The sequence below is a fragment of the Drosophila elegans genome, unplaced genomic scaffold, assembly GCF_018152505.1.
Source record: "Drosophila elegans isolate 14027-0461.03 unplaced genomic scaffold, ASM1815250v1 contig_476, whole genome shotgun sequence".
NCBI classification, from domain to species: Eukaryota; Metazoa; Arthropoda; class Insecta; order Diptera; family Drosophilidae; genus Drosophila; species Drosophila elegans.
Genome location: NW_024545863.1, coordinates 21,590,193 through 21,614,195, shown reverse-complemented (window position 1 = coordinate 21,614,195; position 24,003 = coordinate 21,590,193). Strand labels below are relative to the sequence as shown.

General features: G+C 39.4%; 3 protein-coding genes across 9 annotated transcripts in view; 2 read left to right on the top strand and 1 right to left on the bottom strand.

Annotated features, from left to right (window-relative positions):
* LOC108147097 (cardioacceleratory peptide receptor) overlaps nt 1-10,993 on the bottom strand; it is a 37,030-nt gene extending 26,037 nt beyond the window's left edge. Inside the window, exon 1 of the mRNA XM_017273383.2 lies at nt 10,522-10,993. The gene's annotated coding sequence lies outside the window, so the exon portion shown is untranslated. The remainder of the gene's footprint in view (nt 1-10,521) is intronic.
* A 3,737-nt stretch (nt 10,994-14,730) lies between these two features.
* LOC108147105 (lateral signaling target protein 2 homolog) lies at nt 14,731-17,699 on the top strand. Of its 2 annotated transcripts, XM_017273395.2 has the most exons (4): nt 14,731-14,748; nt 14,804-15,831; nt 16,410-16,533; nt 16,585-17,699. In XM_017273395.2, exons 2-4 carry the CDS (start codon nt 14,878-14,880, stop codon nt 17,385-17,387), a joined length of 1,881 nt encoding a protein of 626 aa, XP_017128884.1. In that variant the 5' UTR covers nt 14,731-14,748; nt 14,804-14,877; the 3' UTR covers nt 17,388-17,699. The 2 variants fall into 2 exon arrangements, with proteins under 2 accessions (XP_017128884.1, XP_017128883.1); XM_017273394.2 differs by having other exon boundaries at nt 14,733-15,831.
* Nucleotides 17,700-18,218: 519 nt separating this feature from the next.
* On the top strand, nt 18,219-23,802 carry LOC108147291 (protein bride of sevenless). 6 transcript variants are annotated; one of them, XM_017273710.2, is made up of 6 exons: nt 18,219-18,272; nt 19,701-19,864; nt 20,216-20,686; nt 20,866-21,315; nt 21,873-23,332; nt 23,389-23,802. In XM_017273710.2, the coding sequence occupies exons 2-6, from the start codon at nt 19,822-19,824 to the stop codon at nt 23,644-23,646; spliced, it is 2,682 nt and encodes an 893-aa protein (XP_017129199.1). In that variant the 5' UTR covers nt 18,219-18,272; nt 19,701-19,821; the 3' UTR covers nt 23,647-23,802. The 6 variants fall into 6 exon arrangements, with proteins under 6 accessions (XP_017129199.1, XP_017129201.1, XP_017129200.1 ...); XM_017273712.2 differs by lacking the exon at nt 18,219-18,272 and adding an exon at nt 18,995-19,015; XM_017273711.2 differs by lacking the exon at nt 18,219-18,272 and adding an exon at nt 19,101-19,169.
* The last annotated feature ends 201 nt before the right edge of the window (nt 23,803-24,003 follow it).

The following is a 24,003-nucleotide window of genomic DNA, read 5'->3' as shown; positions in this document are numbered from 1 at the left end:
CTTTTTCTGTATTACATAATCAAGAACAATTTATTAACGTGCAAATAAGGCTTTCTCAATTAATTTGGAAACAATAATTAACAAAAATGTAATAGCTTCCTATAAATATACAAAATTAATTTTGTTTGTCTTTAAGGTTAAAATAAAGTCACCACAGTGCCACATGGCGGCGCCATTGAATGGCATTTTATTTTATTATTGCACACAGCATGCTCGCTGGCTGCTTGTGTATTTATATTCAAATTTGTAGCACCTGTAAAACAGTTTGCAAAACAATGAAGACGCCGCCAGCCGAAAGTGAGGGAATGTCAGCTGCTGCTCCGTCAACCTTTACCGTTTCTACCCCGATACGCCAGCCATTTGGCCTAAAAGTTAGACAAATGTATGTAAATGGAAAATGTGTTGGGCGAAATTGCGTCAAAACATTTGCCACACGAGATTAAGTTGCCTGGTTTGTGATGTGTTTAAAGTTTCAATGTTTTAGTTTAAAGTTTGACTTTCTTATCGGCCAGCCAGAGACCAGACATTATGAATGAGGTCGGGGTGCAGAACTTAAAGGGCGCGTGCTTAGCCAAAGTCTAAAGCCATAGACATGAGTTTGTTCTCGCCTGGCAATCAGACAAAAGAAAAGCAAAAAGAATTGAGTATACGACGTGTTGCCTTGACACCTGGCGTGGGCAGCTGAGCTCCATTTTGCTGCCTTCTATGTTTAAGCAGAGACCCGAGAGACAAAACAACACCCATTTATTATGAGGTTATACAATAATTTATAAATACTTTTAACCCCGTCTAACTGTCTGTCTGTCAAGTTTCCCGAATGTGCGAACACACTTAGGTGTTTGATTGATCTTTGGCAAGCAAAGTGGGAATGACAGGGCTCTGAAAAAAGATATCTACATTATGTGTTGGCATGTTTGCTGAAAGGGTTCCCTCTTTGCCTTTACCTATACTCTTTTGTCCAGCAAATGGTGTGAATAAAAACACGGTCATAAATCGGAGAAAATAATTAATTCGATTGAAATAAATACAGAGTGCTGAGTGACGTGTGTATTAAGTCAATTATAAATAAATTATGCTGCTTTAGCTCCTGCTGGTCCAAAAAAACCCGCTGATACCTGCGTAAAAGTAATCGCCAAAGTGGCTGCAGGGTGTTAATTAGCCGAGAAGGGGAAAAATGGGGAAGAAACTCAAGAACTCTGGTGGGAAATTATTATTATTTATGCGTATTCAAGGTATGCACTGCAAGTAATTGTTTCTCCCGGCGAATGAGTTGTGTGGGGCGTAATAATAAATTTCCATTTCGTTCGGCCCCCAAAGCCACTTTGCAGGGCTAACCTCAACGCTTTCGGTATTCGCAAATATTCAACAGTTAAATCACTTAGCTGATAGCTTCCACTAGTTAGCTAATGAAAACCAAATGCCGCGAACGCTTAACCACAGCCCTCCAGTGGCTGTCTCTCAGTCATCAGGCGTATATATAGAATAGATCATGAAGAGTGAGCTATACGCGCCGGGGGTATAAATTATGCAGGGCACATACATTGCTAACTGCTGAGAGAGCAACGCGTTCTGTGTTAAGTAGAATTTTGAACTTGACTTAATTAGACGCAAATGCAGAAAATAGAAAACGCCACAACCGCAACTCCCATGCGAATTCGAAAACGATGGCAGTGTTGCCAAGTCTGGGTTAGCAACCAGCTAAGAGAGCTACTAATTAATAATGAATTTATCATAGGGCTTGCAAGTGTTTTTGAATTGATTTTTATTACTTAATCTTCTACTTAACTTAAACTATATTAACAATGCTTTTCTAATATTCTAAGTTATTAGTTTGAGTTTTTAATCAAATGTTTAGTAATATATAAATTTACTAAGAAAACTTTGAATTTTGTTGTTCTAAATACAATTCCCTATAACAATTTAATTTCAATTGGCAAACAAATTTACCCTTGATATATCAAATTTTTGTTTTTATAAATCTGTTAGCTAAGTATAATAGGGGAACAATAAAGTTCGAATTGAGTTTCTATGGCCATGGCAAGCCTATTTGGTGGATTATCTATAAGTAGAAAAATAAATTTCAAATTCAAAAACTCGGTATTTATGACCACAGTAAGCTTCTTTAAAAGATATCTACAAGGATAAAAATACAAATTTTAAAACCTCCACCACAAACATACACATTTTGTGTTGAAGCCTGCCTGTTACACTCTAAGCCAAGTTCGCTGGCAGGAAAAAATGCAAATTCAAGTTTATAGTTTTCCCATCAAGTATCAGGACCAAACTGGCTACTTATAAAGAGAAGGACTTTGCTTTCGGGGACTGCCTGGAAAAGAGCCAAGTAAGCAGCTCCACTCGACAGTAAGTCCTGCGTTTGCGGCTTGACTGTGAATGCTGGGAGAAAAGCGCGTGTCATGGTGTCCTGAGCTAGATGCTTCGATGCCTATTGGCCCCAAAGGCCGACGGTCGTTAATTAATCAAAATACTGGAGCTGCTGTCAGCGGGATTCTCTCGCCCTCTTTTTTTTCGCCTGGTCAACGAACCTGCGCCTGGAAATCTGTCGCTTCGTGCAAATTTGCAAGCAATTAAAGTCACGCGAGAGTATTTAATTAAAAGCTGAATAATGCAGCAAGTGTTGCGGCCAGGAAGTGTCCAAAAGTCAGAGAGCAGCGGCTATGAAAAGCAATTACGAGTAAATAAAACTTGCAGCCAAACGTATTCAACGCAAATTGAAAATTTTTGCAAAGGGAAATCAAAGTGGGCACGAGGCCAGATGAGCAAATAAGTCAGCAGCAGACAAGTCAACGGGCGGGCCAAAGACTCTTCTTTTTCTTTTTTTCATTTTTTGGCCAACGAAGAAAGATTGACACCTACAACAGTGATTTCAATCAGCTGCCACACGTGGGCCACCGGGCTGCTCCCTGTAATTATTGGAGGGCCGCCTCGAGGGGTGCGGCCCAAAACACGCATTTTAATTTGACAGAACGAATGAACTTGCAAATCAGAAGGCGCCAAAACTTAAAGACAACACAGCGCTTTTTATGTTTGACTGCACAGTAAAAATTCTAGAGCTTCTGTGTTGTTATTCAATAGAATTTAATTTCGTAAATAATACTTGTAGGTATTTCTAGAAAATATTCATATTATAGTTCTAAAAGCAATTAGTTGATGGTTGTTCTAGGGCATTAATATTAATTTCTCTAAACATTTATAGTTTCTGTAACAAAAAATTATTCAACTTATAAATATAGTTGTTTAACCCATTTTCAAATGTATTTTAATGCTTCTTTTTAGGCAAAGTTCTTTATAGTTTAAAGCAATTTTTTTTTTTGCTTTTTAGAAATTACTGAAAGATGTAGTGCCACATATAACGTTCTTCCATAAATATTTTTTCTAAACTTGCAAATTTTTTTCTCATTGTATGTTTTGTTGTCGTTGGGGATTTCTGGAAATGCCGTCAATCACGGGCGGCTAATGGTAGGCGGGCGGGTCGCAGACATATCACAAATCGCTCGAGTGTAAAATAATTTGTCTCGATTCCCTTCTGCCCCGAATAAAATCAATAAACACTGCCCCCGCACACCGCCGCCAATCGCCGTTCGGCAAGATGCTGCAAATGCCATTTTCGGCAATCACCGAAAATAAGTCCTGGGCTTTCTCATTAGAGCAAGCACCTGGCGGTGTCAGGTGAGTGGAGCGCCGCCTCAACATCTCAGCACCATTGGCACCTCAGCCAACCGCAAATGCCGCATAATTACGACGACTTCTAGATCTCGAAAGTCTACAGAATCACACTTCTAATGCCTGGCACGTACGCGCCGACGACTGCAAATGCTGCTTACTCCTTTCATGTGGGCTCAGCCGCATGTCCTCCTCACCTGCGATTTTGCATTGGAGGCCAGGTGTCTCACCTTTGATTGCAGCACTTTGTCCGCACACACAATCAACCAGTATAAACACAATTGGGCGACAAACGTGCATGACTTTTGCGATGTTTGTTTTAAGTACCCCTCGAAAATGTTGACTTTTTAGACCTCAAAAAGATAATACTGTCCTTTATTTTTAATGCAGTGGTTGCATCACATTTTAGTATTTCCTTTTTTCACTTTTTTCTCTATAATAAGAATAAGTTCTACAAATTAAAGCAAGAAAAGTTTTAAAGCAATATTTAAAAATTACTAAACATTTTCAATTATAATCAAAAATATGTTGTTTAATTAAAAATGTACTAAAATCTGTATAAGAGAATGCAGCTTAGTATTCATTAAATTGTTCCAATAGTATGCTAACTTATATAAATCGATTTTCCATTTTCCCTGTGTGACTGAACAACTTTGGCAAACTAATAAACTTATCAAAGTCTATCTGTCATGTGCACATAAACATAAATTGTGATTCGCAGTTGACTCAGAAATCGTCACCGAAATGAATCACGTAATACGTGATATTTATGGAGTATTCATGGATCAATATTTGGATTGCATATAAAAGATAATAAAGTGAATAATAAAACCATAAGGCAAAATGACCCATGCAGGCGTGGAAATTACGTTTCCGGACTCGGAATAAAAACAGTTGGGGGTATTAATGAAAGTTTTGTTTTTAACGGTGATTTTGCAAAAGTATAAAAAGGGCGCCAGCTTTGAGTGAAGTTTCAATCTTACTTTCTGCGCCTGGGATCCTTTCACTAGCACTCCTATTCACTCACTCATTATTCATAAGTCACTCCCTTGTCAATCTTTCCCATCGATTAGCGTCAGAGATTGAAGCTTATGCATTCAGTCAGCTGCACAAACTCTTGAAGAGCACTACCCCCAAGAACTTATACCCCTTCCACCGTTTCACACGATAGCAAAAGTTTCTGCATTTAAATAAGTTGCAGAAAAGTTTACTGGTGTGCTCGATTGCTGATACTCTGTGTCAGAAATTGAAACACTGTGTGCTTGTGCTTGTGTGAATAACACCATAAATAACATGGGTGTCCAAGTGCCGATGTTTAGCTAAAGTTTCAATCGAAAATGCAAACAAATTCGTTTTGCAGAGTTGGCAGGAAACTATCCATGAATGACACTCAATCTGTGAATTAATTTTTGTCAAAAATTACGATGAAAATATGTTGCTCTAGGCGCTTTATCTATTGTTTGCTATTTTTGGCACTTTGCGTGGGGTGGATTTCAATTTTGGTTACGACACCCACGCTCCGAAAAAGAGAAAACAAACTGCGAGTAACATCGTTTTTATGGCCAGATGTTGGTATTGTTCTGTTTTGTTGTCATTCTCAATGTTGTCAGAGTCCCGGGGAACCTGCTGCCAGATATTCAACCTGTTTACATGTGTCTGCCCTATTGCTTATCACCCCTCTTTTATGTTTTGGCTGTCCGAGTGAAAGCCTAATTAGACAGTTGGTCGCACCGATAGGGGAGCATCTATAAATTTGGCCTTGGCCTATCTGAGATTTATGTGACATTTAAGCTTGGACTTGTGGTTTAAGTTTGTGCGGGCTTGTAAGACAAAAAAAAGGCTGAAAGATGGGCCTGGGTTAAGATAATGAGGAGTGTTAGTCCTTAGCTAATTCTATCTTTGTCTGGTTATCTTTTCTGCATTTTATTACTTTAATATGTGTGATTGTAATAAAGATTGTTAGGTTATATGAATCATTAAGTAACAAAGTAAATACAAATCTTTTAATGCATCATGATAATGGCAAAGAGCTAATGCGTTTCAATAAAGTTAAACAAATCATTAAAATGGTTCCATGATAAAATATATCAACTTGCACCTAACCTTAGCCATATTATTATCTGATTATTATGAGAAGTATATATATATGTTTTAATAAAAAAGTTAAGCTGCTTTGCGGACTATAATATTTTGTTAAAATGAAGTGTGTAAAAAAAGCTTACAAAAATGTAAAATTAAACGATACAAGTTGTTTATCGATAAAGTCACTATAACTTCTTATTGCAACTAAAGTATCATTTAATACGGATTTTTCCCTAGGGTTATAGGCAAAAATAAATGTAAATAATGAATTTGGTTTACGCATACTAAAAAAATATTCAGATTGCTGCTTAAAGAGCCGTCGAGATTGTAAGTGGCGGGCAATAACAGTTTAAAATTATTGAAGTGTCAGTCTCAGCGATTTATGCATAATTGCATGGTTAATAAAAGGAATGAAATCCCCGTTAAAATGTCAGCAACGATTATTGGCCCCCAGCCTCTCGGATAATTAAGCTGTATAAGTGCTTGAATTAAAAGAAAATTGTTATGTTAAAGCCTTTGGCTGACGTTGAAAGGCAGAGCCGACACATCATTAAAAATGTGGCAAACTCAGCACGAAATCAGGGAGTGTGGGCAGAACAGACTGCTCAGACATTCGTCCTTACAGGGATATGGACAGACTGGCTGTCAGCACATTAAAGGTAATCACAATATTTATGTGCATTTAACGAGACACTCCGTAGGCGAAATTGTTGGAACAAATCATTGACAGCTGGCACTGCAGCCACACATTTGCGGTGGTCTTCATTGTATTTTTAGAACTTTTTTTGCCTCCATGTTTTAAGACATTTGCTGTCTTGTTTTTTCCTTTTATTGCTGAGGACTTTGCCACAATAAATCAGATTTTTTTTTCTGCCTAAATTCAATCTCCCTAGAGTCAAAACGTTGGCACATTAAGTTGACAAATAATAGTAGACATACCAAATTGAATGTGAATTGGGTAAATTATTTTTTTGAATTTTTTATTTAATTCGGCCTTAAGTATGTTTAAAATATCTGCACAACTGCCATGTAGCTATTTTGTAACCAAAAAAAACATGCAGTCGTAATCTGCTAAATTTTTTATCGGGCTATTTGCATTTAAATGTTGGCTTTTGTTACAAAGCAATTAGCAATTAGCAGACACATGCTTCTTGTTGGGGATTTCGCTGATAAATGTTCATAAAAACTGCCATTTTGTGCTGTTTTGTGTGAGTTTTCAGTGTCAAATTAATTGGGCACACAAATTTCCCGCAAAAAAACGTCCGATTGTGATTTATTTAAAAGAAAGCAAATCATTCCTCCTAACGAACTTTGACTCTGGGCATTGTGACCCAATTTCTCAAACGATTTAACTTAAATAAATAAATTAGCTACATTTATTTGCCTTCGGGTGGGCAGAACAACGAAAAATAATGTAGAAGATTCAATTAGGCACATTGAAGTGGCAACAAATCAGTGGCACATTCAGCTGGAGATGATAAACTTTGGGAGGAAGTTTCCGGCAGCAGTGCAGCATACGAAAATAAATATGTGAGGGAAATGGAAAACTCGAGTAGAAGTGATAGACAGTCTGTCTGCGTATCTTTATTGCAATCATCGATGTGTGTTTTGCAAAGAAACGTGGGCGTATAATAGACAACTTCCTGTTATTGCCAGCCCATCCCATGTCATTCCCTCCCTATTTTCCGACCCATCGGCATGTAAAATTTGTGGAGTGTAAAGTAACCCTGAAAAGTCGACAAATCAATGTGAAGTTTCCAATTTTTTTGGGTCCTCCTTTATGTCTGTGATACACGTAAAGTTGCGATTAGCCTGGAGTTCACTGGTAAATAGATACAAATAAATTGGGGTTTTTTTTGTCGATAAGAACGTGACGAATGGCAAGCATTTCTAGCTTACATGATTTTGCAAAAAATAAAGAAGAAATTAAGAAAAATAAGATTTATAAGAAATACTTTTAGAAATGTCAATACAGGGATTTTGAAAATATTACTCATAATTTTAGTTTCATAAAAAGCATTTAATTCTTTAAGGACTTTGCTGGCCAAAATATTGCCGTGTGAAGTATGCATAAGCAGCTGCTAAAACAACAAATATAAAACCGAGAATATCATAATCAATGCATCAAAAATGTCAGTCGCTGGAAATTGAAACAAACCATGGCTACAAATGTGATTTGCAATTTTACACGCACGTATCTCTGTGCAAATATGTATCTTGGGAATGGGATGGCGTTGGATGGGACTGGGCAAATAGCGCTCATACGTGATATGGCTGGCACTTCCATTGCATACATCTGGGCTAGCTGTCTTGAGCTCGGATCGCCCCAGCTCCTCACTTTGCCTAATGTTTTTGACGTGAATGGGTTGGGATGCAAGTGAATATGGTCGTTTGGGATATAAAGGGGATTTCTAGTTCAGTACACACAAAAAGAGTTCCGAAAGACAGGAGAGCTTCAAACTGTAAATTTTTTACATAGAAAATAAACATAACGAAGTCCTTTAAATTTATAAAACAAAGGATTCAAAATATGAAAGGTTAGTTATATGAGAATATTTTGTTATGGGACTCAGGATAAGACCTAAGAAATTCAAATAAGTTGAATGAATTCAAAATTGTATTCTTTTTTTCTGTGTGCAGTCTTATTTATGCGCATTTTCCGGGCCTATCAACACCACACAAGGACATGATTAGCCCGGTCCAAACTTATAAGCTCGTAAAGTGTGTAAAAGGAGACCCCGCATATGTTGGCCGAATTGCATGTCAACGCTTGGCCACGGCCAAGTCAACAACTTCATAAATATGTCGAGCATGTGTAGCTCGGATGACTGCCCCCAACCCACAAAAAGTTCGCCTCCTCGGATGGCAGGACCCTCTGGCAGAGATTTGTGCCACATCATCGCTCCGAGCTGACCATTTTTACGCTTCCGTCGAACAACAAAATGGCATTAAACGCAGATCAATCAAAATCAACACCGCTGACCCATATACACACAGAAAGATACATGACTTGTGGTTGTGGGCGGAGAAGGTGATTGATTTAAGTCGGGAATAGAGTTGTTCTTATGTATACATGAGTGTTGGCTGTTCGCCTAACTGACTTTGCACTGATAGTTTTCCCCCTTTTTTTGGGCTTGCAAAGTTTCCTATTTACCAGACCTTCTGTATACTTTGGGCCTCGCTATTTTGGCAACTTCCGCACTTGCTGGCACAACAAACGAAACTTAAGTTGTTCTTCGCCAACAAGAGCACTTGTTTAACTTTATCTTGCCTCAATTTCGCCATTAATTGGCGAGCACCATTGAAGCCGCGTTTCAGTGAAAAGCCATCGTGGTTTCGCCTGTTGTCCCAGAAGAATTCTTTAGAGTTAGGGCAAGCGCCACTTTGAAACAAATTGTCAACTATATACATTCCCAACTAAATTTCATTTTCTACCAAGCTACGAAGAGATTGCCTTGGTTTATTCATGCACATCGGTCTGGCTTACACTTGAAAACTCACAGCTGGAGCTGGAGTTGAGGTCTATTCAGGTTGAAGTACATTTATTTGTACAGCTTGCGGACATTCTCGGTAATTTAAATGGGTCAAAATGTAGCTGACAAAATTGTTTTCCTTTTAACAGTTACTATTGTTGCACCCCAAAGAGCTAATGAAATATTTCTACTTTACAAAAAAAGTTCTTCTTTCATGTATCTGACAAATAAATAAATTTTTGTTACTTTCTGTATTTAGCTGAGCTGGTTTTCTAACCTTTTATACATTTATTTTAAGTGCTGGCATATGCTTAATAGTGAATTTCAATAAAAAACAATTAACTTTCCGCATGGTCAAAACTAAAACAATTATGGCTAACAAAGCAAACCTAACAGCAATTTTATTAACTTATGCTGAAATTTCAAAAATTCTTTAAGCCAAATAGCTAACGTAAAAACAGTAAGCCTTGTTCATTTCTCGTGTTCCTATTATTCCAACTAAACAAAATAGGAAAATGTTTTTTTACAAAGATACATTTTTTTTATATTAATAAATAAATAAAATCTTTTGACATTCTTTTTGCTGAGTTTAATTATACAACGGATATGGATACGAATTTCTAATTTAATTCATCCTGTTGTATTTTTTTGCTAATCCATGCTAGTAATCCGGTTAACTAACAATGCAATTAAATGTTACACACATAAAAAAAGCTTATTTAATTAAGCACAATTCAGCATGACACCTCTTTAATTTTGACACACGTTTCTTTTTTTAAGAAAACTTAATACAATTTGTAATATTGCCAGTCAGATGAAAAGTTTTGTAATTTAACTAAAACTCTGTTTGAAGTTTTAATTTAAACTCAATTTAAATTATAAATATTTAACTAACTACAAAAAAGACTCGTTAAGTGTTACAACTAAATGAAGTGCTAATGACAGCATGGCTAGTATTAGTGCCTAATGAAATTCCTACCTTTCTTTTAATCAATTAGCTAGTGTTTTGCTGTGTCGTAGGAAATAATTGTTAAATTTTGTGAAAACGAATTGCAATCCTGGTGTAACATGCATAATTGAGTCGCAGTCGCAGACGCAGAATGGAAATCCAGGCGAGTAAATTAATTGCTGAGCTTAGCATGAATTCGCATTCAAATGTTAAGATTAATCACTGTCATCTAAATGCGAACGAATATATAAATTGAATAGATACTTAAGCGCTAAGAGGGAGACATGTTGTCCAAGGCATGGCGCTTAGTAATTGCGCAATCGCAGCGATACTCACTCAAACTACTTGCCGTGGCATGAATTGCAATTGCAATTCCAATTGAATATTGTGCACTCGAAATGAAAATTGAAATTACACCTCGAATTCAAATTGGAATTGAGTTTGGTGTTAAAAAATGTGTTAAACAAACGGCACTGCCAATTGGTCAGCGATTTCACTAGAGGCGATTAACTTCGATGAGCTTCGATTAGTCAGGTTATCTTGTCTTACAAGTGTTTCAAAGGTGCACACGCGATGTCTTGATTTATATGCAAAATTAATTGTTAACTTTTTTTTCTCTGCAATCACTTCTTTTTTGTTTTTTTTTTTTAATAATGTTTTAATGTTCACTTTTTATAGGGCACCGAATTCTTTTAGTGGTTGACCATTTCTACGAGCTTGCCAACGCGATTACGATTTTTGGCCACGCAGCGTTAAGAAATTTCGCGTCTGGTTCAAACAAAATTTCGCATTGAACTGAATTCTGTGTGTGGCATCGTCGTGCGGATTTTCCTGTTTGGGCTGCTGCTGTTGCTGCTGCTGCTTCTGATGTTGCTGCCGTTGCTGGTGCTGTTGCTGCTGGCGATGGTGTTGCTGGTGTGCCGACACAATGGCAACACGAAGGCACACGACAACTGACCTGCCGCCTGCTGCCTGATTTCTGATTTAAGTCAGCCGGCTAAAGAAGCCGACAACTGAACAACCCAAACAGCTGTTTTTTGTTTATGTTGCCGAACTCGTTTTTGGTCGGAAAGGCTGTCAACATGCTGCACATATCACTGACCATGTTGCTGCTGCACTTGACCATTCCATGCGGATGTGCAGCCACAGCGTTTCGAGTGTTGAGTTAATATTTATGGCCAATTAATTATTGCTGGCTAGCCAGCTTCAAGGGGAAAACTTAGTGTGCACCAGCAACATGCAACATGTTGCTGCCGTCCAACAAGAGCTTATTGTTGCACAACATTAAACGAGTCAAGAGCTTTGTTATCAAATTGTGATAAGTAGTAACTAATAAGGCATTTTATTAGAATTGTAATGCTTGATTTCCGTAAAAAATTACAAATATGTAAAATTAAATTATGTCATTGTAATTAAACATAATTTTCTATATAACTAAAGACTTCAAAGGACAAACACTTATTAAAACGTGTACACAACAGATTAAAATATTTTTTTTTAAACCTCAGAAGCATATTCCTACTTTAATGTAGGTACAGATACCCACCTCATAAAAGCATTCGGACATTGCCTTGTAAATTACATCGCCATGTTTATGACTTTAATTGATTCCACTGAGTTGAGGCAAAAAATTCTGTTGACCCAAATACCAAGAAATTGTATTTTCATTTCATTCAGATTTTTGCGATGTGCCAAAACAAATGTAGAAACACATACCCTACTGATCTTTTCTGTGTTTAAAAAATGAGCAACATAAAGAAATGCTCAGAATTCGTGACAAAAAGCCATCAAAATTCACAAAACAATCATCAACAATCAAAGTCGATTCAGAGTAATTTTTTATTAAAAAGCCGAAACAAAACAAAGCGACAGCAGCTGCATTTATGAGAACGCAATTGAGAGACTCGATTCGAAACGCGAAATTTGTTCGAAACTTTGGCAGCATCGCATAAATAAGCAAATTTATTTGTATGATATCTGTAGCGGCAATTTATATCGTTGTAGCATTTATTTATTGTGAACATTTTGTCATAAAGCACATGGCACAGAAAAAGTGAGACAGGAGGAAATTCTCGCTCATCATGTTCGTCTGTCAGCGGGAGTGCTTTAAAATAAATAAACAACAATAAATAAATTGCATTAAACAAATAATTAGGCGTAAAATTATGTACTCGCCGGCGAAATGAATATATGTATTTCTCATTATAAATATATTTATAGCCGAGAAGAATATAAGCGATTCTTGGATGCTCTTTATGAAAAAAAATCTTTTAGAAAAAATAATTTTTTTCAGAAATGATTTTAACAAATATTTTTTGGCATGAAATTTAATGAATCTTTGTTAGAGTTTGTTTTCATACGCATGGTCTCGAAATGACCAGAAAAACACAAACTTCAAGACACCCCGATTTAAAAGAAACTGCTGAACTCTAAGAAAATAATGAATTCCTCACCAATCTACCAGAAAAAGAAATCTAAAATCGTGCAAGTGGCGTATTTTGGGTGGGAGGTCGCAAAGTGTCCGAAAATTCTTGAAAATCTTGTTGACAGACGACAAATTTATGACTTCGTAAATCGCAGTAATGCTCACTTGCCTTTTAATTGGCCTGGTCGCAATTAAAAATACAAAAATTTCTTATTTCATGTGGTTTACGAATGGCTAATAATTTGATGCCGAACGACTTGTGGTCACAGTTCGAATGATTTATCTGCGTCGCGGGCCAAACTTTCTTGGGTGATAAATTTCTTGGAAATGTCTCTGCCTTAAGCTGGTTTAATGCCGTGGCCCATCAAAATTTATCGTTCCGCATAATGCTAATGACTAATATTCATTTCGGTTGGCTCACGTTTTGTTTGCCTATGATGCTCCTATAATTTAGTTGACATTTTGCAGCAAATCTGTGGAAGAACACTTTATAGAACAACAACAAGACCAGAGTGTTTCACTGAAACAACTAATAATGGGTATTTTATTTCCATGACAATGGCAACGTCAACGCAATTCAGATCCGACTCAAAGGCTTAGGGGCAGCTTTTCTGCGAATTTTCAACAAATAATGCCCGTATGACCTCTCTTGTTTCCTTGATTTTTTTCTATATTGTATATGTACTGCACATGAAGGAAAATTAAATTCAAGGCTTCAAATGCAGGCCAGTATCTCAAATTATAGTCTGCTGTTGTCGGTCTTTCACGGTTCATTTATATTTATGACTATAATACACACACAACGAATTAAATGAGCTGTTCTTATAGGAAAAGGTCGTGCATAAGAGGAAAATTATAGCAGCAGATATCATCTCGTTTCTAATAACATTCGTATGCAACAGATTGTCAACAAAATGATTTGCTGGCAGAAAGGGGAGAAGGCCTCCTGCAGTGGCCCGCAGCACACGCGTCATATGCGCAATTTGCATAATGAGGACATGAGGAAAGGAGTTGGCTTGGGTTTTCCGTTTCAAGGCACAGTCCCCACGGACAGATGACCCAATTTTCAAGGGTCCTTCAGCGCTTTATTGAGCCACTTTCCGTTGCCTATCCTTTTCGCTTTACATTCCCTTTATGTCTTAAGTGTCTGTAACCTGAGGCTAAGCGGTCTATTTTCAGCAGTCCAGACATGGCCTTAAAGCTAGTTGGAGATGCTTAAGGATTCATCCGGCGTGGCCTGGCTGTCGATTCAATCGCCTTAGATACACTCGCCCACAGTCGCCCCGAGGCAGTTCAAAGGTAAATAATCGGATAAATATTTGTAATAATTTTTTGAACGTTGAACCACTTGCATGCGAGTAGCAAGTAGCAAGAAGCAAGTGGAACCCACAATCAGATGCAGCTCATTAGCATTTGATTTGGCGTCGAAGCTGGCAAATATTTCCGGCAAAGCTGGCAAACATTGAACTTTTGCTCCGTGTCATTGCCATTTGCGGTTAGTTGAGCGGCAAAAGGTAAACAAATTTATGGGAAAACTCTCTCACCACCTGCGGCTTGAATAACGAAGTGAGTTGTGTTCGAGGTGTGAAAATATATTGGGTAGCGAGTCAAGCGCTGGAGTGAGTAATCAATATAAATGCGATTTTCGTTCCCAAATCTATCATTCTCAGGTAAATTTATAAGCAACCTACTGTTTAAAAAGGGAAGTTAATAAAATTTGACAAGCCCATGTTGACAAGCACCCATAATTTAGAGTATTCCGATTAGTTCGACAAATGAGGAATATGACGAAAACCGATATTTGCGTTAATACGTACGTTATACACAGCTGCGTTTTTAAACAATGGAAATAGATAATAATAACAAAGTTCTCTAATAATATTTTTGCTACCATGAGTAAAATTTTGTGTTTTCTTAATTCATGTGTTAGAAGTCATGCACAATTAAATAGGTTTTAATTATGGTTCTTACGATACAAAATAAACCAAAAACAGTAGAATGAGCCATAGAGCCAAAGCATGATTTTAAAGCTTTTCCTTTACAAATTTAACTACCCAGTAGACTGGTGCAATATCTTTCACCATGTTTCTATATTTTTCATTCATTTAAGCTAAGTCACCCGAAGAACATACATAAATGTAAAATATTTCAAATACAGTTTATACATTATTGTACATTTGCGTTTGTTGGTAGAACACGAGGCCAACGAAATCGAAGGCTAAATTGAATCAAACATTGTGTTAAGTGAAGTTACCGACTGCCCTTCGATGAGAATGGTGCGCCCGAGTCGACGCAAGGGAATCGAGGAGGTGTACGGCTCCAAGATGGATGCTTTGCATCCGGTAAAGTCGGTATCGATTTCGCATGCAGGTATGACCAAAACAACCGCCATGCGAGCTGAGAGATCGGGTCCAGGCGGTGCAGTTGCCGTAGGAGGAGCCATTAGCTCCCGGCAAGCCGATGCTCGTACGCAGCGCAGTTTTGTCACCGAAAACGATTACTATATAACCACCAATCTGCCACTGACGGCGGCCAATTTGCGGAATGCCCCCGGCTCGATGGCGCAGCCATCTGCATCTCTGATGATTCCCGGTCACGCCCAGCCGTCGCCCTACAACGCCATCTCATCGAGGCGCAACAACATGTCTGTTAAGGCCAGTGCTCGTCAGCCTCCGATCAACAAGGTGCCGCATTTCAACATGGCCGACGGCAAGATGAACAATAATGTGTACAATATAGTAAAGCCAAAGGAGGGGCATCGAATGCAGCACCAAGGCAAGGGGAACACCCAGAGAGGCAACTTTCCCATGGACGATAATGGCGAGTTCTCCGAAAAGGAGCTTATGGTACCCCAGCAGCAGGAAAATCAGGGAAATATGCGCCGCCACAACCAGCACTCTCATGTCCACCAGATGCAAATGCAAATGCATTCCGGAGTGATGCAACATCCGCCGCAGCATCAGCTCCACCAGCAGCAGATGTCCAACCACAGTCATCTTAAGCAGCAGCAGCAGCAACAGCACCACCAACAACAGCAGCCCCACCATCCACATCCGCATCCACATCCGCATCCCCATCCCCATCAGAAGCACTCGCGTGGGCGGCAGCCGCTTCCGACGAGCAAGGTGCACGTGAGTACCGCCGATGACGATGAAGAGAAGGACGACGATCCCGAGGAGTTCTTCGAGCTGATACGCCAGACCGTCCAAACAGCCGTAGGAGTGAGTCCAAAACTATACTTAGTACTTTCTTTATACACAACTTTAATATTATATTAATATTAATAATAATCAAGTTAATTATATAGTAAGTTATAAAAATAATTATATTTGACCATGTTTAGCCAGCAAGTAAACTAGATTAATGTATTTGTTAACAGGTCACTAAAACTAATACAAAATAGTTTTAAATCTTTATTTTGGTTCCTTTTCAATCTAATTAAACTTAACTTAACTGGAAGAACTGCTATTTTAAATTATCTTTACTGTTCGAAACAACTGGCCGATTAACCACTAAGAAAGTTTATATTCTTAAAAACCTTTTTTTCACCATAATTTCTATGAAGTAATATTCAAATTGTACCTATAGTTTTTATTTAGAACTTTTAAAATTGATCGATTTTCAGTGAAAAATATGGGAAATTTAATAAAGAAAGAAATAAAAGAAAACATTTGATAAATCATACTTAATATATGATTTTGGCTAAAATTTGACAAATAAATTAAAATTATTTAATTTTTAAAATATTTGTTCAAATGGAAAGTCTAAGTTACTAACTAGATTTATTTTCATCGCGTAGAACACCATTTCTGATGCTCTGTTTAAGAACTTTCGGGATCTGAGCCACAAATTCGAAAGGCTTTCGAGCGACTTAAAGCAAACAAACGATAACCTGGACAAGCTGCAGGAGCAGGTCACCAGTAGTAGGTGGTCTCCTAGCATTATCGATAATTACTAACTATTTCCCCCCTCAGAGGTAATTTATTACGGCGAGGAGAACTCGCGGCACTTCCGCTACTTGTGCATGAAGTCCGAGTACGATAAAATGTTCTACCAGCACCAATCGATGATGGGTGGCAAGCCGACTCCGGAAATGATCAGTCTCTCAAAGGCAAGCCTGGCAGCAGCAGCTTCAGCTAGTAAAAATCTGGGTTACAAGCCATCGCTAGGGGTGAAGCATGGCGCAGGCAAAGGGGTCAAGAATCGCGGAAGAGTGCCCAGTAGCACCAAAAGGGACCTCAATGAGACCACGCTGAAGAACTCCGGGGCTTATCAGAGCACCTCCAAGACTCCAAGAGCACCTCAGCAGCCTGGCGTTGAGGTGCGCAAGTCATCCTCGGACCACAGTTTGATTGCCAAGTCCTCGGAGCTGGGCATGCGCGAAGTACTGGGTCACATAAAGCGCTTCTGCACCCAGATGCAGCAGAACGAAACGGGTAGCCAGATGGCCAACGATCAGCTGCTTAACCTCGACGACATTTTGGTTCCCAAGAAAGTTTCCAACGGCGGACTGTGCGAAGCGGGACCAAAGAATCCCCGCAACATTGCAGGCAGTCAGGGTGATAACAAAGAAGATGACACCGAGGTGGAAACCCCCGTAGACAGCATGGACGAGACATACAACGGGATGGACGACTTTCAGTTCTCCTCGGAAATTTCGTCCTGCAGCGAGGACGACAACTGTGGGCTCAAATATCCAAGTGGACCAGCTACAGCTCGTGGGCCACCCAAATCGAATCGAAGGACGGCCAACAAGGGCGCCGGAGATGGTCAATAATGCAAATACTCATTTTACTATATATTATCTAACAGATCAGAAAAATCCCTGAACATCGAAGCATGAAGAAACATTCCCCTGAAAACATCTTAATACAAGTATAACATACTTGTTAAAATCTTTCTTTTGGAATGTCCTAAATTGTCATCGATATACGGTATCGATATAAAAAATAGCTTTCAGTTTCGGACCATATATATATTTCGGAAAAATTGGCAATAGCTTGTTATTGCTTGTACCATGTGTATACAATGTATTCATATAACTTGTCTTGGGGATCTGAAAAAAAACACGTTCAAAATTGCGTTCAAACTGTTTCGAGCCCTAACTGTGTTTTTGTATTGGTTATGGATTTTGGGGAGGCATATCTCTAAAAGATTTTGATTTAATTTTTTATATAGCTGCGCTATAATTATGAGTTCCGAATTTCCAAAAGAAAAATACACATCCAGGACCTATAGCTTTTCCCAAACATTTTAAAGCTTGTACTGTAATTTCTCTATTAATAACCATTTGCTTTGCATTTTTGCTCTAGTTTATTTTTACCAATCCTGGTGAATCGATCTGCAATGATGAATACGAAACTGACCTATTTGGCCCTTGGCAATCTCAATCCCGGCTAAGTAATGCCCATTGGTGTCACTAATAACTGCATATTATATTGACTGCATAACAAGAACAGCATGAGCTGGCCAAAACAAGGCATCACCCCCGAGCAGGTGGAAATGAGTCGAGTGGAAAATAAGGCCTAAGACCACCCCCAATAACCCTAGCCTGCAGCTGCATTTTTATGGGCTTACGACTGCCGCGGTTCGGCCAGTTCTTTCGCTGGTTCAGTTGGCCAAAGCAGTTTAAACGTGAACGTGGTCTGTTGACTTCATATTGGTGCGTGCCTGTCGACATATAACATACATTTAAATAAAATTCCAAAAGGCTGAAATGAGGCGAACAAGTGAATCTTAATATAGTTTTCCCAGCAATTTAAATTTAAATATCGCAGATTAAAAGAGTTGAAACGAAACTTATGCAATGTGGCCACATGCAATTTGCAGCTTTTCGACTGTGGCTGCCTTTGTCATTAATTAAAAAGTGTTATGCAAAAACCCCGAAACCCGGAAAAGCGCCCTACGAATGTCAAAGCCCAAGGCCCGAGTGTCTGTTTTATTTTCAAGGATATTCCACACAACGTTCTACTGGGAAACAGTTTAGATTGGATAGCGTAAAAGAGTAAAGAAGTGAAACATTTTGATAAACCAAGTGGATAACAAATACTGTGCAAGCTGTCAAGTGCTCAACATAAGAGTAGCCAAAATTGCAATTACTGATCGGCACCTTTGACAGGCCACCCTGCTTTCCACCCTGTAACTCGAAACTTTTACCAGCGAGTCGGCTAATTGCAATGACCAATATTTGAACTGGCTTCTAGGGGGTACATATTTATTTTTACAATTATGGGAAACGGAAAAATATACACACGAAGCGAAAAGCACTCGATTTCGAGTGACAGTTTGAGCCAATAACCATAACAACCAGCGAGTGCCGGGCTTAAGCCAAGTTAGTCAAAACAAAACGGCCAAAACAGGTGCAAAACATTGCCACATCAGTGTTCCGCGTTCGATTCTCAGGGGGTGGGTTCGAAAAACGGAATACAAAAATAAAATAAAAGACTCAAAGAAATTGAATGGAACATAATTGCATTGTTCGTGGGCACTGCAATACTGCACCCGTTAACACAGGGGTTAACAAATCAAATTGGTCGTCCACGAACAAACAAAATACATGGTTTGAGTGCTGCGTACATCACTGGTCAAATATAAAACGAGAATCGTTTAATTGACCCTAAAATCACTGAGGCGTTCAATTTGTTTTTTGCCATTGCCCAGCCATGGCTGAAACCAAAACTATTGTGGCTCATACTGTCAGAGGGCTCAGTGCGTGAATCTGTGTATTAAGTGCGGTGCAACAAATTTCAACATTTGCCACAAACAAAATTCTATTGATTTTCCCGAAGTGAAAGAATATGTGAAACAGAAATATTTTCCACCGCATTACTTTGCACTGATAGTGGGGAAAATCACGAACGAAGGAACGGACAAGGAAAAGTGGAAACTGTGCCAAGCCAAAGTCTGTGCTGGTGTGACAATTTTTAATGCGATTAAAGTGCAACACTCTACACGCAGTCGGCAAATGTTTAAAGTGGTCGGAAAAAATGGCAAAAGCTAAAACTAAAATTGTTCAGCAGTTCGCATAACGATACAAAACCCTACTTTCAATTGTTAATGTCCCACTTACAATTTCCTTTCTGTGTTTTAGAGTGCTCTTAAAATGTTACCAACTATCCGCACGTGTTGAAGAAAAGACTGGAAAATCATTTCATTATCAACGGACAATTTTTTGTTTAATTAAAGACCATTAAACTTTAAAAAGGAAGGTCATGAGTTCGTGGCAGTCTGGCCGAAGGAAGCCATTACCAGTGGGTGAGTGCTCAGTAAATGTTGTAAGTCAGAAGTGAAATGCAATGGAATAAATGGCATCTTGAAGGGACTTAATACATTTACTCGGAAAATATTTCAAGTGATTAATATTTTATATAATGTCATTTAAGTATTAAATGAAATTTGGCAATGGCATTGTGAGCTTCGTAGATTACTACTGTGAAATGTAATTTCGATGAGTTAATAAGACTTTCTAAGAAGTTACTTTTATTTTATTGTCAGTGCCGTTCTATTAAGTGTGTTTCTTAAAATGTGTAATAAAAGTGACATTCCCATTGCCAATGTCATATATTGCTTAATTTAATCTATTAAAATTGTGATCTCTATTTCCAGTTCTCATATGCTTCCTTTTCGCACTGCTCTGCATCTTGGACTGCCATGGGGTAGAGGTGACCTCACCCACCAAGAAGTCCGCTCCCCTTCGAATTACCAAACCGCAGCCCACAAGTCAACAGGTCAAGTCCATCAGTATAACCACAAAGGCCCCAACAACGGTGGCTGAAACCACCGACGACGGAGTCTCCAGCTCCGTCGACGGGCAACTGGCCCCCCTCATCTCATCCACAACCGAAGGGAGCAGCAGTGGAACAACTGCCAGCTTAGTGCCGGAAATATGTCACAATGGTCTGCAATTGACCGTCAACAGTGCGGATGAGGGAACGGTGATTCGGAAACAGGAGGAGTTTGTGAAGACACTCGAAGGCGATGTGATGCTCAGCGTCCTGACCAAGGATCCCGACTCGGCGTTGTTCGTAATTAATCGAGTGAACCAGGCGAATCTCATAATGGCAGACTTTGAAATTGGTTTGAAATAGTCCCAGCCTTAATGTACTTTTTATGCATTTTATCCCATATACATTTAAAAATGTTTATGTTCATTTTATGAACTCAATGTTATTAAAGTCAGCTTGTTTTCTCACCAAAGTACTAAACTTAATAATGATAATATTTATATTTTGCTATATTTTGCCATTTTACCACAGGAATTCGCGCCATCAGCATCGACAACGTCAGTTTGGCGGAGAATTTACTTCTGCAGGAGGTTCAGTTTCTGCAGCAATGCACTCCTTACTCCATGGGCATATTCCTCGACTGGGAGCTGTACAAACAACTAGAGTCGACCATAAAAGACCTCGAGTACAATATCTGGCCAATACCAGGAACCCGCGCCCACCTTTTCCCCAAAGTAGCACATTTGTTGCACCAAATGCCGTGGGGCGAGAAAATTGCATCCGTGGAAATTGCCACCGAAACTCTGGAGATGTACAACGAATTCATGGAGGCCGCTCGCCAAGAGCACATGTGCCTGATGCACTTCAAAAGTGACGAGAACGTGTACATAATGTTTGGCAATAAGCTGGCCAGTAATTTCAAAGAAAACGGTACGCTGTTTTCCGTTCCCACCGATCGAACAGATGAGGAATTTGTGGCAGGTGAGTAAAGTTATATCATAGTAATGTATAAAACAAGTATATAAAAGCAAGAAAAATCGAAAATATATTAAAGGACCGACAATTTTCGTGGTTTAAACCTTTTGTTTCTTAAACGACTAATGGGACTTTCATACCAATTTTTTTGATTTAAAGTTTTTGGTCAAGAATAAAGTTTTTTTTGCAAAATTTACAGAAGAAAGAGACAATGGTATTAAAATAAAATTAAGTATAAAAAATTATTTTTGGTCTTCGAAAAATATTGTAGTAAATAAATTATTGTTTCGCTTAGTTTAACACTGTTGTGGAAGTTATATTTATCATTTATTATTTGAAACACTTTTTTTACATAAGTAAATGCTAAATGTTGGTAAGTTTCTTTCTATCGTGGCTTTTTGTTACTAATTATTTTGAATACTATCAAAAGTTTGCATTTTTTTTATTTAATTTTCTTAATTTAATGTTTGATGTAAAATTGGTTTAATAAATGTTAATTTTTGCTAAGTTTGCAAATTTAATTTACCAAAAATAAGTTAATTTCATACCGTTATTTATAATAGATCTACCAAACCGAGCATTCATCTTGATGGAAAATGAAATCGACTTAACTACCACTGTCGAGCTGGATAACACGCCCACTACTTTGGACGAGATCCTGATAGGGAGAAGCGTGGTTCCCTCGAGAGTCCTGAGCTTTGCCGACTCCGTAATTGACCTGATGAACTGGCTGCGTGGATCCCTGTCCAAGCACTGTAAACGGGACGAGGAAAACGACTTGTATGTGCTGGAGACCTGCTTCAACTTCCTAAACTTCATAGAGGACTGGAGGACATCGGAGTACCGTCAAGCTCATGACACAGCCGAGATCCTGTCGCGACTGTTGATGCGCAAGCTGGGCACCTCCATGAACTTCCAGATGTATCAGAAGAAAGTCCTAACGCTGGACAAAATCACGGGGGAATCCCGAATCGAACTGCGCGAGATTGCCTCGCAGAACTTTGTTAGCAACGTGACCACGTACTATCACTACAATCGGGATAATAGTACTAGCCTCGAGCTGAAGACCAAGTTCGGTCAGGTCTTCAACTGCCAGTACAGTGCCGGGGATAACAGAAGATATCCCTTCCTGTTCGATGGCGAATCGGTGATGTTCTGGCGCATCAAGATGGACACGTGGGTGGCAACTGGGCTGACGGCCGCCATCCTCGGCCTGATTGCCACGCTGGCCATCCTGGTGTTCATTGTGGTGCGCATCTCGTTGGGCGACGTCTTCGAGGGCAATCCGGCCACCTCCATTCTGCTCCTGCTGTCCCTCATTCTGGTCTTCTGCTCCTTTGTCCCCTTTTCCATTGAGTATGTGGGTGAGCAGCGCAATTCGCATGTGACCTTCGAGGACGCCCAAACATTGAATACCCTCTGTGCGGTGAGGGTTTTCATTATGACTCTGGTCTACTGTTTCGTTTTTTCCCTGCTTCTATGCCGAGCCGTGATGCTGGCTTCGATTGGCTCCGAGGGTGGCTTCCTGTCCCACGTGAATGGCTATATCCAGGCGGTGATTTGCGGCTTTAGTGTCGTCGCCCAAGTGGGCATGTCCGTGCAACTGCTGGTGGTGATGCATGTCGCCTCGGAGACCGTATCCTGCAAGAATATCTACTACGGCCGTTGGCTGTGGGGCCTTTTGGCCTACGACCTTGTGCTACTCTGCTGTGTGGGCGCTTTGATACCGTCTATATACCGGTCGCAGCGCAATTACCGCGAGGGAATCCTCATTGTCATCGGAGCGGTGCTCATCATGGTCATTTGGGTCGCCTGGATAGCACTATCCCTGTTTGGGGATCAGTGGCGCGATGCGGCCATTCCGCTGGGACTGCAGGCCTCTGGGTGGGCGGTACTGGTGGGCATCCTCATACCGCGCACCTTCCTCATCGTAAGGGGTATCGAGCGGTCGGATATTGCGCAGGCCCTGCCCTCGCTTACCTCGCTGGCATTTGCCCAGAACAATCAGTACTCCTCGGAACAGGTTTGTATCTATGTACAAGAAAATAATATCATTCATTTCAAAATATCATCTTATAGAGTGTCTACGAGTGCGTGAACCCCGCCATGCGGCACTGTTCGCAGGAGGAGATGAATCACCAGTCGCCCAGTGAGATTCCAACGTTACCCTTGCGAGGAGGAGGCCCTCGGCGCCAGCAGTTCTTCGCCAATCTGCGCCAGGCCAATGCCAACATCAATCCGCAACGTCCTCCGCCGCGACCCCAGCAAAGTCCTTCCCGCTCCTCGGTGTCCTCGCTGCCGCCCTCGCCCGATCACAACAAAATCACGCGTTTCTAACACACTCCCTAAGCGCCAGCGTTTTATGAGACACTTCTAGTCAATGTTCCCAGAATTCACATAACAACTGTCCAACATTTTGAATCACTGACGAACCAAGATCCTAAGGAAGTTAATATAATACATCAATAGAAATTACCATTATCACAATGTAAAGTTTATAAAAGTCTTTTAGTGTGTTTGAATGGGTACTTACTTACTTTTTTATTTAATTTAATATTTACAGCTTATTCTTGCTCATCGCAATTTATTTTTTTTTATCTCTACTTTTTTTTGAGGACTTATTAATACTTGTGTGAAAGTGAATTAAGTTTTACACAGCACTCAACCTATACAAAAACAACTTTTTTATCTGTT